The sequence below is a fragment of the Cucurbita maxima genome, unplaced genomic scaffold (genome assembly GCF_002738345.1).
Source record: "Cucurbita maxima cultivar Rimu unplaced genomic scaffold, Cmax_1.0 Cma_Scf00085, whole genome shotgun sequence".
Taxonomy (NCBI): domain Eukaryota; kingdom Viridiplantae; phylum Streptophyta; class Magnoliopsida; order Cucurbitales; family Cucurbitaceae; genus Cucurbita; species Cucurbita maxima.
The window spans coordinates 75758-91936 of record NW_019272101.1 but is presented as its reverse complement, the minus strand read 5'-3'; the positions used below and the strand labels follow the sequence as shown (position 1 = coordinate 91936).

Below are 16179 nucleotides of genomic sequence, written 5' to 3'. Positions count from 1 at the left end.
AGATGTATAATTCAATCTCAAATTTAGCTTGAACGTCAAAGAGTGATATTATTTTCGAGGAAGCTTTGATAACAGATAAAATCGTGAATGAAATTTCTTGGAGTCGAGTTGATCATAAAACTCCTGTTATTGGATATGACTTTGAGTCCATTCATAACGACTATCAAAGTTGTTTCGTTAGTGTAACCCTCTTCTTACAAAGCCTCGCTATTATTAACGAGTCGTGTATGCTCGTTGACTAACTCTTCACACGTGTTTTTAGTGAGAAAGCAACAAATCCACGATGAACTTTTTACCTTCAATTTGAGCTCTTAGTGTGTTGTCAATGTTAGACGAACACGACTCTCCACAATGGGCATAAGCTCTCATGGTTTTGCTTTCGGCTTCCCAAAAGGCCTCACACCAATGAAGAGTGTATTCTTAGATTATAAACCCCATGATCATTCCCTAAATTAACCGATGTGGGACTTTCATCATCCAACAGTCAATAGTTAGGTTTTATCTTTGACTCGATCGAGGTGGGGTTAGCCTTGACTTTGGATTTGACTTCTCGGGTCGTGACTAATAAGACGGTAGATTTTGACTTTTCGATTGACTAGGTATGTTTTATTGTTTGTCACGTTACTTTCTTAGTTTTCAATATTTCATCATCTTTCCTCTGTTTTTATATCGAAGATTTGAGTATTGATGTCATATGATGTAGGATGTAGCGAACATTTTTAATGTTTCTTTTTTTAGAAAGACCAGATAATTTCAGTTTTAAAATTTTATGAGTATTTAATACTATTTTTTAATTTTTTTTATAAAATTTTAAAGATTTTTTTGAAATAAATTCAAATGAATAGTATCACTATTTTTTTTTTATATATTTTTAAAAGTTATATATATATATATATATATTTTTTTTTCTTTTTTTTTTTAATTTAGCTAAAAAAAAAAACCACNTGAAGAATCCGTCGACGGTTCGGTTCAGTTTGATTCTGCTCCGATCTGAGAGGGATGGTCTAAGGAGAGAGAGAGAGAGAGAGAGCGGTCTGTAATATCCAGAATTTCAAAAAGTAGAGTGACAGACGAACGAAGGCGAAGATGGCAGCGAGGCAAATGGAAGAGATTCAGAAGAAGCTGTCAACGCTCAATTACCCTAGAGCCAATGCTCCTGCTCAGTCCCTCCTTTTCGCCGGCATGGAGCGCTATGCTCTTCTCGAGTGGCTCTTCTTCCGGTATTGTTGATTACTTTCTGCAAATCTTTCAATTAACTACTTCAAACTACTCGAATTGCATTTCTAAGCCTTTGATTTCGGAGCTTAGTCATTCACCAGACAATCGAATGTTTGATGGCTTATTGCATTGCGTTCTTAAATTGTAGTTTGTTGGGTGATAAGTCGCCGTTCTCGCAACAAAATATCCAAGGAGATGCTATTGATCGCGATGAAGAGACTGGTCGCATTCAGTGTTAGTTTTCTCATTTCATGCTTCACGATTATATGGTTGCACGGATACTATTTAGGATCAATTCAAATTTGTGCCACTGGTTAATCAAATTACGTGGATGCTCGTTAACCTTTATGCTTTAGAGTGATTAGTTTCATAGATCGGGCTGCCCTTTTTGTGAAAGTAGGCTGGTCTGGCTTAAAAAATAATCCAATTTTTCTTCAGCATGTTAAAATTCCCGTGCATCTACTGCCAAAGCCACAAGGTTTTCTTGCATAATCGTTCAGTGATCGCTCTTTTATCTTGCCGCCCCACATGATGTATGATATGGGATTTTTTTTAAAATTTATTGTTGCTTTATTTTCATGCTGTTGTTCACATTTAAATTGTGGTACTGATTTTTTCTATATCATTATATCAATAACCGTGTTATAACCAATGTTTGTATTCTGCAGATTTAGCAGAAATCGCGAAGTTTCTGGGCATTACAACCAGTATTGATACTGAAGTTATCCAAGTTCGTTTTCTGAATTGCTTCTACTATTTCTATGAGTAAAATAAATTGAAGCTATCCGTCTGTATTGACTGTAGATTTTGGACTAAACTCACTATTTAAGTAACCTGTCTCAATTATTCATACCAATCCATGATGCATTGTATTTCTTTCACAATGTAATGTGCAAGGAGGGGGTCTATACACACCCATGTATGCAACAACACTAATATCATTGCCCTCTGTCTGAGTTTTCAGAGCCACAATTGTGTAATTTATAAAGCATTTAAGTGATCTGTATCCACTTGATTACAGATTTTGTAAACATTTTCACCGTATGAATGTGCTTGACATCTTGTTAACTCCTCTTGACTTTTCAGGGACGGGGAAGCTATGAGGAGAGAACTGAAATGATTCGTCTTATTGTCGATCTTGTTGAGGCAAGCATCTATGCAGATAATCCAGATTGGAGGTTGCCATTTGTTTAGCTTGTATTGGTAATATTATTCAATCCTCTGATAAATGAGCAAGAATCTTGGAAATTAATGTTTTTTCATTAATTTTTCTGCAGTGTTGATGAGCAAGTTGCCAAAGACATACAACTCATTGACTCTATTGCCGAGAAACAGGCTCAAATATTCTCAGAAGAATGCAAATTGTTTCCTGCTGATGTTCAAATTCAGTCTATATATCCATTGTAATGATCCTCCTACATCAATCTATGTCTACTGATTTTTTTTCTTTGTATTGTTAACGTGAGATCCCACATTGGGTTAGAGAGGGGAACAAAACATTACTTATAAGGACGTGGAAACCTCTCCCTAGCAAATGCGTTTTAAAACCTTGAGGGAAAACCCGAAAGAGAGCCCAAAGAGGACAATATCTACTAGCGATGGGCTTGGGCTTGGGCTGTTACAAATGGTATCAGGGCCAGGTTCTGAACGGTGTGCCAGCGAGGATGTTGGCCCCCAAGGGGGTGGATTGTGAGATCCCACATTGGTTGGAGTGGGAAACGAAACATTTCTTATAAGGGTGTGAAAACCTCTCCCTAGCATACGCGTTTTTAAATCTTGAGGGGAAGTCTGAAAGGGAAAGTCCAAAGAAGACAATATCTGCAAGCGGTGGACTTGAGCTGTTACAGTTAATTCTTTTTGCATATCCAAACGCTAAGTAGAGACCTGCCTTTCTCTTCTTCTGATAGTTCAAAATACTCCAAACATTGTCAGTTTGAGCTAAGATCTGCCCATTTCTTTATTTTGGTTCATTTTGTTAATATGCCAATTTCATTATTTTTTCTTATCATAAACAATATGTAAACCTGCCAACTACTGTCATACCCGTACACTGTTCTAATGATCCATGTTCATCTGGTTTAGGGAATTTTAATACCCCCCTCTTTTGAGGAAGCTGTCTCAACTTAATTATATGAAAGATAGTGCTTGCAAATGCTGTTCTGCTAGTTTAAGCTCTTATTGATTAAAACATTTTAGTTTTAACTCTAAATTGCTAGTTATTATTATATGATATACCATAATTTTGGTGTGGAATCTCAGAGGTCAATCTTTTAATCTATTTGATTTCATGTTATAGCATTTTGTTGCCTAATTGAGTTATTTTCTTCTTTTTTTTTTCCTTCCAGGCCAGATGTTTCTGAGCTGGAAACCAAGCTTGCAGAACAATCGAAGATACTTTTGAATCTTCAACAGAAAGTTGATGATTTAGCATCAAAGGTTTTTGCTACTTTCTGTCAAATTTTCTCACCTTAAGGAAAAATTGTCCCTGCTGTTATTCTCATATGGGAACTGCTCTGCAGATGCAGTATTTTGTTCAAGAAACATCACTTAATTTTCAGCACGTCTTAATAAATAAAAACGAATTAGGAAAAATATGGCCACTTATGTAATCGATTGTCAATTTGACCAAAATATAGTTGGTCAGGTTGTTTTTTAACCAGTTTTTCAGTTTTTTGGTTTGTCGGGCGATCGTGAATGTGAGTTATTGCCTCTTTTTCCCCAACTTCTTTCTGTCTTTTTGCTGCTCCGATCTTTCCAATCTGCAATATGATAGATTGGTTATTGCAGACAAAAATATTATGTTTTAATTTTTATTTAGATTTGAGGTGGTAGTTTTGTGGTATAGTATTAAATCTAGAAAGATTTATTTTAAATGTTGCTTCTTTTGATGCCTTGTGATTAGTATTATGTTACTTTTGTAGCATGCTTACAACCCAGATGAGGAATATACGGAAGTCGAGTCTCAATTGCGTTCACACCTGGAATCTTTTCTTGAAACAGCAAGATCTTTCAACATTATTTACACCAAGGTTTGTCTTAATTTAGTGGAATCTTATCTGATATCATCTTCTACTATTGTCGGAGTCTTTGTAACAACCCAAGCCCACCGCTAGAAGATATTGTCTATTTTGACCCATTACGTATCATCATCAGCCTCATAATTTTAAAACGTGTCTACTATGGAGAGGGTCCAGCCCTACTTCAACCAGTACCTCGCACCGTTTGGTGACTGGCTCTGATACCATTTGTAACCGATCAAACCCACTGCTACTAGGCTTTGGCCCGTTACGTATCGTCGTCAACCTCACGGTTTTAAAACGCGTCTGCTAGGGAGAGGTTTCCACACTCTTATAAAGAATATTTCGTTCCTCTCTCCAACCGATGTGGGATCTCAGTCTTTATCCTTAAATTTTTTATGCACCAACTATCAAAATATTGGAGATCTACAACCAAAAGCACTCTGTTTCATGTTTTTGTTAATTATGTCAAGATTCACCTTGAAGAATAACTATTTGCTATCTGATCTACGTTTTCAAAAGCTGAATGTGGTCCGGTTTAAACTAGTATATGGTAGCCTAAGTGAATGTTTTTCTTTATTAAACACTTGAAAGTATTTTGATAGCTTTGAGTTGGAACTATGTTCATTTTTGCTATTGACTCTGATTATCACTTTTATGTTAGGAAATTCGTCCATGGACACACATGATGGAGGTTCCACAGCTTCATGGCTTTGGGCCAGCTGCCAACCGATTGTTGGAAGCATACAATATGCTACTAAAGGTATTCTTTGGCTAACTTTTTTTTTTTTTTTTTTTTTTTTTCATGTTGCTGATTCATTTATGTTCTTCATTATTGTTGCTACGAACCCATTTGAATTTATTATTGTGATATCACAAAGAGAAAATCAGATAAAACTACAAAAGAATTTGGATAATTTTGCATCAAGGGAAAGGCACGAAGTTCTGTTGTTTCTTTTTAAACAAAAAAATTCAAAGAAAGGGACTTGTTTTTTCGTAAGTCGGTCTGCTTTCCTCTTATATCATCGTTTTGAAATTCATTTTTCATTTCATATTCTTGTTATGGCAGTTCTTGGGCAACTTGAGGAATCTTAGAGATTCTCATGCAGCACTGGCCATTGGATCATCTGAAACGATTGCTGGAGAGCCATCTTCTGTGACAAGAATAATATCCGAGTGCGAGTCTGCATTGACATTCCTAAATCGCGATCTTGGCATTCTCTCTGCTTCCATCGCTCGTGAACGTGGCCAGCAGGGCGAAGAGGTGACTTTATGATAAATACAAGTGTAATAGAGCTTCTTGCACTTGCAATTCGGATGAGCGTGCAGTCGTGAGTCGTGATTACTGATTTCAGATAACATAAACCAAGAGTGTAGTCACACGAAAACGATTTGCTGTATGCCATTCCACATAATTATATCATTGTGTGATTAGTGTGGTACCTAGAAACTGACTGCGATTGCTGTTTATTCATAGGGAAAAAATTTTCATCACATGACATCCTATGTATCTCTACTGAGTGGCTGTAGCAAATTTAAAGGGCGTATCTAACTGGGATTTCCATTCCTTTTACTGTAGATTGTAAGATATCAACTTGTCTCTTTCACGCTGTACCCTGATATTCTCCAGGTTTTTTGGAGCATTCTCAATCCAAACATTCCCTCGAACATGTTTAGCTTTTCCGATCCTCGAGAACTGAAATGGGATTATTAGCCATCGAAATCGGGTAAGAAAATTCTCTGCTGGCTTGTTTATCATCAGTTCTGAACCCTTTGCCGATTTGTCTCATTACCGGGTTTTGTTCAGAGAAGCTATGAATCATGCTCGAATTGTTTCGTGTCGATTTCGTTTGGTTAATAGATGTAGAATTTGTGTTGGAAGTTGAACAAGTTGGACATCTTGGAGTTATTTTTGTTTGGTTGGATGGGAATGAGTTTCAGCCTTTCACCCCTCTCTTATGCTTGCCTACAACTTGTTATTCCTCTAGATATCAGTCCATAAAGCTTGCCTCTGCTCTATGGTGTAAGCATAACTAATTTTATAATAAATGATTTAATTTTTTTTTTTTTTTATAATAGATATAAAATTAATTAAATAATATAATTTTTAAAATTTGATTAATAACTCACTTGTACTCGCACACCCTTTTTTTTGTTCGATGATAATCGATATCTTATTTATCAAGACATTCTCATATTAACGATGTTATGATGTTATCAATGATGTTATGATGTTATCAATTAAGTTGTGAAGTATATATATATATATATTTTAAATACTCATAGATATATTTATTAATTATTTTTTCCTGCCAAGTGGCAAGCAAGATGTAATTTTGCAGGCGTACGAGATATTCATTTAATTTATGGGGTTTGGGCTTTACCCTGAATCGGATAAGAAATTTCCCTCCAAATCGGTGGGTCAGGGAGTTTTAGAGAAATTTATCTTTATTAGCTAAATGGAGTCGGGACGGGGATCATATTTTCCGTCTCTGCCTTCGACTCATCCAAATCCTTGCCTCATCTCACTTTTTATATATAAATATAAATATATATGTATATCAAAACTAAAAAAACAAAGCAAAACAAAACAGAAAGTATGTTGTAACAATGTATTTGAGTTTATAGAAATTATATTATATTTTTGCTAATTTTAATTGAATTTATTAAATGTTTTCTATTTGTTTAATAGAATTTATATTGAAAAAAATAGAATTTGAGCATTAAAAAAAAATCTGAATAGATTTTTTTTAAAAAAAATGTGTGTATATATATTAAAAAATGGAAAAAAAAAAAAAAAAAAGGAAAAAAAAGATCGGCCTGAGTTTAGTCTCGGCTAATTCCAGGGCAACTGGCCCAAATAGAAAAAACTAACCACAACAAACTTCCCTTGTGTTTCTAATGTCGAATTCTGCCGCCGATGAAACCGCCAAAATTCTGTTCCAATTTCAATAGTTCACCGGAAACTGCCCAAGAAGTGCTTCGTTCTTCACTACTTAAAGCTCTCTCTTCTGCCAAAAACACTTCCCAGCTTCGCGCTCTTCATTCCTGGATCATCATTTCAGGATTGGGCCTCTCCGTCGTTTTTTCTGGCAAACTCATAAGCAAATACGCTCAGCTTAAAGACCCGATTTCTTCTGTTTCAGTTTTTCGCACTGTTTCTCCAACTCGCAATGTCTATCAATGGAATTCGATTATACGTGCTCTCACTCGCAACGGTCTCTTCACACAAGCACTTGGATATTACACTGAGATGCGTGAAACAAAGCTCCAACCCGATGCTTATACTTTTCCTTCTGTTATCAATTCATGTGCCCGGCTTTTGGACTTGAAAATGGGTCGCGTTGTTCATGAACATGTCGAGGAAATGGGGTTTGAATCGGATCTGTATATTGGCAACGCATTGATTGATATGTATTGTAGATTTGGAGATCTTGAGAAGGCACGCTATATGTTTGATGAAATGTCTGACCGAGATAGCGTATCATGGAATAGTCTAATTTCAGGGTATTGTTCGAATGGGTTTTGGGAGGAGGCTCTTGACATGTATCACAAGTCCAGAATGAGTGGGATAGTGCCTGATTGTTTCACTATGTCCAGTGTTCTACTCGCATGTGGAAGCTTAACTGCCGTTGAAGAAGGTCTGAAGATTCATGGGGTGATTGAGAAGATTGGAATTGGTGGCGATATTGTGACCGGTAATGGACTTCTTTCCATGTATTTCAAGTTCGAGAGACCGAGAGAAACAGGTCGGGTTTTTGCCGAGATGGCTGCAAAGGACTCAGTTACTTGGAATACCATGATTTGTGGATACTCCCAACTGGGGTGGCACGAAGAATCCGTGAAGCTATTTATGGCGATGAAAGATGAATTCGCTCCGGATGTGTTGTCGGTTACATCGACCATTCGCGCCTGTGGGCACTTGGGAGATCTGAGGATTGGAAAGTATGTTCATAAGTACTTAATTGGGAGAGGGTATGAATGTGATACTGTAGCTTGTAATATCCTTATAGATATGTATGCTAAATGTGGGGATCTTTTGGCTGCACAGGAAGTCTTTGACACAATGAACTGCAAGGATTCTGTGACATGGAACTCATTAATCAACGGCTACATTCAAAGGGTCTATTACAAAGAGGGGGTGGAAAATTTTAAGATGATGAAAAGGGAAAGCAAGCCAGATTCTGTCACTTTTGTTCTGCTATTATCTCTATGTTCTCAGTTAGCTGATATAAGTCAGGGGAGAGGAATCCATTGTGATGTGATAAAATCTGGATTTGAAGATGAACTTATCATTGGCAATGCTCTTCTGGATATGTATGCTAAATGTGGTGGAATGGACGACTTATCGAAGGCGTTTTCGTATATGAGAGCTCGTGACATTATATCATGGAATACTCTTATTGCTTCAAGTGTTCATTTCGATGATTGCACTGTAGGATTTCGAGCAATTAACGAAATGAGGANTGTTTTAAAGCAAGTGATTGAGCAGCTCGGTTGAAGTGTTTTAAAGCAAGTGATTGAGCTGCCCAAAGTAGGTAGGATTATGAGAATGCACATAGAATACTACTAAGAAATCTTATATTGGTTGGAGAGAGGAACGAATTATTTCTTATAAGTTTGTGGAAACCTCTTCTTAACAGATGCGTTTTAAACTCGTGAGGCTGATGGTAATGTAACGGACCAAAGTAGACAATATCTACTAGCGGTGACGTTCATTCCTGCAGATTCCTGCACCGACAATGACTGCTTATGCCTTCTCATGCTGGCCTATGAATCAAATTCTGAAGGTTGGTCTTTCTTTCATTCCTTCTGATATCTCTTTCTACCAAGTGCTTAAAAATTTGAAGAAAAAAATTAAATCCATGAAATATATTTTTTATGCCAATGCTGATTGGGTCTTACAAATTTGAATCAATGACCCGAGCAATCTAGACCAACCCAACTCAATATTTTATGATAGAATAGGGTTATGTTGTTCAGTCAATAAGTGTTACTTAGGTTGAAAAAATTTACTCCTTGAACAATTTAGTTCGGTATAAAAATGTCTTAACCTAATTAAACTCAACCACCGAATACTCCTAGTTTTAATGGGGAGAATGAATATTCAAGAAACCATAAGATCAAATTCCATACGGAAAAAAACAAGGCAAAATGAAAATATCACAAACATTATTGCAAAGACATGATGATAGTAGGGTCGAGTTAACACTGCCCTTTAAACCAAACGTTAAGATCTTCCCTCATTCGACTACATTCAAGGGAATCTCCAATCACTACTTCTCCTATCCCGTGAGGTTTATTAGAGATCGGAGGAGATCAATTACGCTCATGCTTGTTTATTCATGAAAATTTGATGCATAGCTTTGAACTTGGTGACAAGTTGTTGTTTAGGAGGCCAATGTTGATTGATGATTGGGGCATTAGCAAATTCGTGAGTCCATTTAGACAAGAGGGGGAAGGTTTGTTGAGTTATGAGGCTAAGTCCAATCACTTCCTCCAACACACTTGGTAAGTTTGCAAGCCACCCAAGCGCAACATCCACAAACCCTATCACTTCCCCTCCAAAGAACCTCTTCCCCCCCGCCTTTAACTCTTCTTCCAAATGCTTCAAATTCTCCTTCGCTTCTTCTATCCCTTCCTCTTTCAACTTCCCTTCCTTCATAAACACTTTCTTCATTGATTCCCAAACCTACACATTAAAAAATAAATAATAAAATAATAAAATGTAAAATTAAGTATGCTAATTGATTTTAAAATATTATTTAATTTTTTTTTTTTTAAAAAAAAATACTCTTGACTGAAGCTTTAGTATCATAAATTGTATTAATATTTTTAAACTTTTTTATAATTTCTTATCGTTAGTATGCAGACCAAAACCGTTTATCTATACCCGTATATCATCTTTCTCCTCGATTTTCATTCTCTCATCTACTTCTGCTTATGATTCAATTATTTTTCTTTTTTCTTTTTCTCGGGATACCCTCTTAATTTCCTTCTTCAATCGCTTAATTTTATTTCCAAATTTTTATTTAGTATCGAAAATTTTAATAAAAATGAGAAATTGTTTCATTTACGAGCATTTCCAAAGATTAATATAATAAATTTTAACACTCAATTTCTAATTCAAGATAATTAAAAAAAAAAATGGCTATTTAAAATATAGATAAATGATTTATGTCTATAACTAATATAAAAAAATATTAATGAAATTTTAAAAGCTTAAGAGTATTATAATTAAGAGTATTTTTATAGAGATTTTGAAAGTTTAGTAATATTATTTTGGATAAAGTAAAAAATTTGTGTGTTTATTTATTTATTTATTTAGTTAGTTATATATATGTGTGTACGGAATTACCTTATCGTCCCCAAATTTGGCCCAAAAGCGAGCAAGGGCTCTCTGGTAAGGATCCTGAGGCAGCAATGGATTTTGGTTCCATATTTCATCGATGTATTCGAGGATGACGAGCGATTCGGCGATCGGCTTTCCGCCATGGACGAGCACCGGAACCTTCTTGTGAATCGGATTATACTCCAAAAGCGACGAACTCTTGTTGGCCAGATCTTCGTAAACGGTGTCGTATTCTATTCCTTTCAACTTCAACGCCCATACTATTCTCAGAGCGAATGGACTCGACCACGTTCTGAACAGCTTCACTTCTCCTTCTTCTTCTTCCATCTTTCTTTCTCTTCTCCGCTTCTTCTGCTCTGCCCCCTTTTTAAGCACCACAGTTCGTTACGTCTTTGTGAAATTACTCCTTTATCCCTGTGTTTTTCCGTTTTTTACAAGTATGCCATTTTTGTTTCGTGGTGTATGAATTTGGTGAATCATTATTTGCCTTCGCCGGCTACGGCCGTGGATATCCCCGCCGCGTGTCGTTTTGTGTTTTGCCAAATGCCGTTTGGTCTAGGCGGCAACGTCAAATTGAGAAAAAATGATGTCATAATTTTATATAAATAAATAATATTTTTAAAAAATGACTTATCAAATGTTAAATAGAAGAAATATCTTTTACCAAATTAATCTTGGTAATATCACTTGATTTTATTTTATATAATATTTTCTTAAAAATTAATAAAAAATTATTTGAAATTAATATATTTTTAAATTTTTATAAAAAATAAAAAAAAAATTATGAAAATTCAATCTCATAAAAATAAACAAAAAAAAATATGGTAAGAGATTGAAATAAAAGGTANAAAAAAAAAAAAAAAAAAAAAAAAAAAAAAAAAATATGGTAAGAGATTGAAATAAAAGGTAGAGACCTTTTACCGTGGGTTTGACTTTTTCGAGCATGATTCTGATACCATGTTAAATTGAGAATCTTCATAATGAAAAATAAAAGTGGGATCAAAAGTACCGTCTTTGATGTTCACAATGTTCAAATAACTACCAACTAATACATAAAAATAAGGGGAAAATATAGACTAACTAAATTTTCAGAAAGATAAAATATATTACTAATAAAATCTAGTTAGAAATATCTAAGATATATTCAATAACTAATTACTTTAATATATTATTCAAATATTATATTTTAATAGAGAAGTTTTGGTACCATGTTAGATGAACACCTTCTCTACAATAGTATGATATTGTTCATTTGAGCATAAACTTGAGTGATTTTATTTTGGTTTCCCAAAATGTCTCGTGTTAATGGAGATAGTATTTGACAACCTCTACCTTTATAATTTTGTTTATAAATAAAAAAAATGAAATGAAATGAAAATATTAATTAAAAAAAAATTGATTATTCTATTTTCTCCGTATTTTGGGATAAAACAAGATGGATAACTTGCATTCCAGGAAAGGAAGGTCGCTTTATTCCAAGTTTCCTTCCGAACAGGAAAAGGAAATGTGTGGCAGAAGCAGTGTATGATTTTTTGTTTTTTGTTTTTTTGTTTTTTTTTTTTTTTTTTCAGATACAAAACCTCAGGAAATGATAAATTTCGTTATGGTTGCTACTAAGGCGGGCATCTCAATCTTCCATTCACTCGAAGAACCGATTTCAATCGCAGTTGGGGGCTGCTTTACGAGGTCTGTGATCTTCAATTGCCGTCGCTGCCGTCTAGTATGGGACAAGTCTTGGGGAGATTTGGAGGTAAATTGACCTAAACTTCACTTTTCAAATCCTTCGATTTTGAATTCGTTTTCATTTTTCTGTTTGGATCCGTCGATAAATTGATTAACGGAACAAGCGGAATGGGGAATGCGTAGTCGTAGAGTAGATCATACCGAGATCGATCTTATTAGTGATATGCGATTAACCTACAATTCTTCCTCGTTAACTGATATTGTCATAGACTTCAACCGATGAATTTATCGGTTTTGTTTCTTGTTTGGAGTGTTGGATTAGCTGATTTGTGCTGTCTCTTGTGGATTTGATACCGTGTCTGCTTGCAATTGAGGGAGACAAGATTAGAGACGGAGGGATGAGTAATTGAAGTATTTTAAAGCTTTTATACTTTCTGTTGCAGGAAAAGATTGGAGGATTAAGAAGTTGAAGATGATATCAAACAGGATATTCGATAAGATCAAAAAACAATCAGATAAGGAGGAGCTGTCATTTGAAGAATTATATATTGCCACGTTACTTGTGTTCAAGTAAGAAGCTCTATTATTTACTTCACATTTTTCCTGCTCCAATTTTTTTGTAGCTCACTCGTTTGTTTATTTATTTATTTACAACTTGGTGTTGGATATGACTCTTTATATTGTGTTCATGATCCATTGCTTTGTGAGAGAATTTGCAAAACCCATGGCTGACGGTCAGTAAGAATTGTAAGTTGGTTTGGCAAATTTCCGTTTCTTATTTCTTAAAACCCATGGCTGACGGTCAGTAAGAATTGTAAGTTGGTTTGGCAAATTTCCGTTTCTTATTTCTTGGTCCTCTAACTAAGAGGATAGAAATGTGTATGGTAATAATTTCTTGTTCTTCCATATTGCAAATTTTTAGACAAAATTATCACATAAAAATGATTTGTTTCGAATGCTAGGGAAGACGTGGAAGAGGGTGGATTGTGAGATCCCACGTCAATTGGGGAGGAGAACGAAACATTCTTTATAAGGGTGTGGAAACCTTTCCCCTAGCAGACGGGTTTTAAAACCTTGAGGGAAACCCCAATAGGGAAAACCTAAAGAGGACACTATCTCTAGTAGTGGATTTGGGCTCTTAGATATAATGTTTATTATACATTTTACGAGTCAAAATAATAATCTGACGTTTTTTATCGGTTCTTTTTGAAAAAATTGAAAAAAACTTGATCTTGTTGAAGAAATGAGAAACAGAAACACTTATCAATTGTCAATGTTCTTCAAAAAAAAAACTTGATCTTGTTGAAGAAATGAGAAACAGAAACACTTATCAATTGTCAATGTTCTTCAAAATCTGGTAATAGAAAACAGGAAACTAGAAAAATAAATGTGATTGAACAAGTCCTGAATTTTCAAACTGGGCTTGAACTTTGATCCTTGGAGATATCTCTTGAACATCTCAAGCTCTTGGTGATCTGATGAGGCATCTGTGAACTTGGCTTAACCTGAATAAATACTTATGATGCAGTGATATTAATAAGCTGTTGTCTGGCTCACATCATGATCCGCCTTCAAGGGAACATTTCAAACAACTCATAACGGTACTCTGTTTATACAATTTATTACAAAGCTTTAACGATATGAAAAAGTGGCATCTGTTGATGATTGGGAAAGCCTAAACTCGTTGGATATTAATGCCTAACCTTGTTCACTTTAGGTCTAATGCTCAGTAATTCTTGTTCTTTACTTGGTGCTAATGAACTTGGCTGAAGTATGGCTATCAACTTGCATGTGGTGCTGCTTGTTTTATTTTCCTATTCCTATTATATCATGTTCGTCAATAATTTGTGGCTTTATTGAATTATAGCTTCCCTGCTCTTCCTGTCGCCATGTCCTTCAAAAAAAGAGGCCACTTTTGTTAACAATTTTGTTTTTATGCTTGTTTTTCTTTCGGTTTCTTTACTATGTTTTTCATCTTCCTTAGAGAAACTAGTCAAATTTCAAAACGAAAAGTGGGTTTTCTAAAACTACTTTTTTTGAGCCTGATTATTTGATTTTTTGGTGTTAGAGTTTTTGAAAATTAAGCTTATAGATCTGTAACCGCCCAAGCCCAAACCCACTTGCTAATAGATATTGTCTGTTTTGGTTCCTTACGTCCTTACGGTTTTTAATACGCATTTGCAAGGGAGAAGTGTTCACACCCTTATAAGAAATGCTTCGTTCCCTTCTCCAACCAATGTAGAATCTCACGAGATCTTTACTTCTTTTGAGTCTTTTTTTCTTTTTAATTTTCAAAATCCAAGTCAAGTTTTGAAAATTGAAAATAATAGTGTTTTTAAAAATATGCTTTTGTTTTTAGAATTAGACTAAGAATTCAAATGTATCTTTTAAAAAGGGTTAAAACCATCGTAAATAGATGATAAGGAAACAAACATAAATTTTAAAAACCAAATAGTTATAGAATAGAACTTTAGTTTTAAGAACTTAAGTAGATAACAAAAAATATGGATGTGGAAGTAGTTTTAAGAACTTGCCAACAACTAATATGTGTAAACGCACTTCAAATGTCTGTGCTCATATGCCTGCTGATCAACTTAAGCATGCTTGTGGCTCATTGTATTATCGCAGGCACACGATAGCAACAAGAACGAAAAAATTGACAATGAAGAATTTTTTGGTTTTATGATGGAGTTGACATCTGAAACGTTCAAATCAGTGAGCCAGAAATTAGTCCTCACTTTGGTGATTGCACCAACCATCGCAGTGTTCACAAAGAAACGTACTGAAGGATTTCCAGGCGTTGGAAAACTGGTGCAAAAACTCCCCTCTTCAGCATATGCTTCCATTATCACTCTTGCTGCTGTCCTGTTTCAGAGCTCTCACCAGCCGCTTCTTAAATGATAAGTTGAGACTCCTCTGTTTTCCTTNTTTTTTTTTTTTTTTTGCATTTATGTGATTGTGAACTAATGATCACTTGAACTTCGAATTTTGTATTTGATGTATTTTGTTTCTATATGGCTGTTCATCCTTTTCTTTCCCTTCGTAGAGGTCTCTCCATTCGAACGGATCCCATCATGGTTGTTAAATCATGAGCTCCTGATAAAGAAACGAGCCGTTCTAACAAGATTTGTGATATAAATACCTTCTCGTTTTGTAGAGATATAAAGAGTTATTCTAGTGATGTCATGCTTCCATATCTCTAGAAATATCGCTACTGATCATAGTTTGATTGATTTTGATTAGTTTGAATTTTTTTTTGTCGCGTAAAATGCACTTTTTGGTATATGAAATTTGAACCTTTTTTTATTTCATCATTAGAGTTTTCAAAAATGGGACACTTTTCTCCTTGCCATTTGAATTTAACCTTTTTTTATTTCATCATTAGAGTTTTCAAAAATGGGACACTTTTCTCCTTGCCATTTGAATTTAATTTTTAATTAGTCCATAAAATTTAAATTTAATTTTTAAATGGTTGAATGGTAAAATGAGTTAATCTTTTCAAATTTGTTTTTAACTCAAAGAAAAATATATTTTTATGCTAATGTTATATGGTATGAATTTATTATTCAACGTGATTTCTATTGGATCTCCTGATGTATATAGATTTTTTTTTGGTATCAAATTCATTCCATACGAAAAATAATCGCAGGAAATCCTTTGATAACACGGATTCCTATTTCTCAATGATATCCCACAATCAAGACAATTGACTAAATCCCGTGAAACTATTTCATAGAAGTTCATTGATATATTCTTTTTATAAAGCAACTCGACTTCGATTCTTGAATAATCTATATCACTTTTGCTTCAGAAAATATAATATAACTTAAAATTAATATATTATTTTTTTAAAACGATTTATTGATAATAATATGTTTTTTATTTTTTCTAACAATAATTAATTAAATA

At 34.6% G+C, this 16179-nt stretch overlaps 5 protein-coding genes across 9 annotated transcripts in view; 4 read left to right on the top strand and 1 right to left on the bottom strand.

Annotated features, from left to right (window-relative positions):
- The window catches only part of LOC111472770 (glycine-rich protein A3-like), a 17662-nt gene extending 11154 nt beyond the window's left edge, over positions 1 to 6508 (top strand). For both annotated transcript variants that reach the window (XM_023118423.1, XM_023118421.1), the window contains exon 5: positions 6490 to 6508. The gene's annotated coding sequence lies outside the window, so the exon portion shown is untranslated. The remainder of the gene's footprint in view (positions 1 to 6489) is intronic.
- On the top strand, positions 1087 to 6112 carry LOC111472768 (AUGMIN subunit 7). Its single transcript, XM_023118419.1, has 10 exons — positions 1087 to 1220; positions 1367 to 1452; positions 1887 to 1948; positions 2305 to 2396; positions 2496 to 2621; positions 3564 to 3654; positions 4140 to 4247; positions 4900 to 4998; positions 5305 to 5499; positions 5866 to 6112. The coding sequence occupies exons 1-10, from the start codon at positions 1087 to 1089 to the stop codon at positions 5947 to 5949; spliced, it is 1077 nt and encodes a 358-aa protein (XP_022974187.1). The 3' UTR covers positions 5950 to 6112.
- A 547-nt stretch (positions 6509 to 7055) lies between the features above and the next one.
- On the top strand, positions 7056 to 8395 carry LOC111472761 (pentatricopeptide repeat-containing protein At3g03580-like). Of its 3 annotated transcripts, none has more exons than XM_023118408.1 (2): positions 7056 to 8180; positions 8287 to 8395. In XM_023118408.1, the coding sequence occupies exons 1-2, from the start codon at positions 7156 to 7158 to the stop codon at positions 8303 to 8305; spliced, it is 1044 nt and encodes a 347-aa protein (XP_022974176.1). In that variant the 5' UTR covers positions 7056 to 7155; the 3' UTR covers positions 8306 to 8395. The 3 variants fall into 3 exon arrangements, with proteins under 3 accessions (XP_022974176.1, XP_022974175.1, XP_022974177.1); XM_023118407.1 differs by having other exon boundaries at positions 7056 to 8210; positions 8287 to 8374; XM_023118409.1 differs by having other exon boundaries at positions 7056 to 7933; positions 8287 to 8357.
- Positions 8396 to 9341: 946 nt separating this feature from the next.
- On the bottom strand, positions 9342 to 10965 carry LOC111472760 (probable glutathione S-transferase). The gene is made up of 2 exons (XM_023118406.1): positions 10594 to 10965; positions 9342 to 9927 (listed from the first exon to the last, which is right to left on the bottom strand). The coding sequence occupies exons 1-2, from the start codon at positions 10912 to 10914 to the stop codon at positions 9565 to 9567; spliced, it is 684 nt and encodes a 227-aa protein (XP_022974174.1). The 5' UTR covers positions 10915 to 10965; the 3' UTR covers positions 9342 to 9564.
- Positions 10966 to 12010: 1045 nt separating this feature from the next.
- On the top strand, positions 12011 to 15308 carry LOC111472754. 2 transcript variants are annotated; one of them, XM_023118401.1, is made up of 5 exons: positions 12011 to 12109; positions 12206 to 12337; positions 12714 to 12840; positions 13799 to 13871; positions 14899 to 15308. In XM_023118401.1, the coding sequence occupies exons 2-5, from the start codon at positions 12310 to 12312 to the stop codon at positions 15169 to 15171; spliced, it is 501 nt and encodes a 166-aa protein (XP_022974169.1). In that variant the 5' UTR covers positions 12011 to 12109; positions 12206 to 12309; the 3' UTR covers positions 15172 to 15308. The 2 variants fall into 2 exon arrangements, with proteins under 2 accessions (XP_022974169.1, XP_022974167.1); XM_023118399.1 differs by lacking the exon at positions 12011 to 12109 and having other exon boundaries at positions 12120 to 12337.
- The last annotated feature ends 871 nt before the right edge of the window (positions 15309 to 16179 follow it).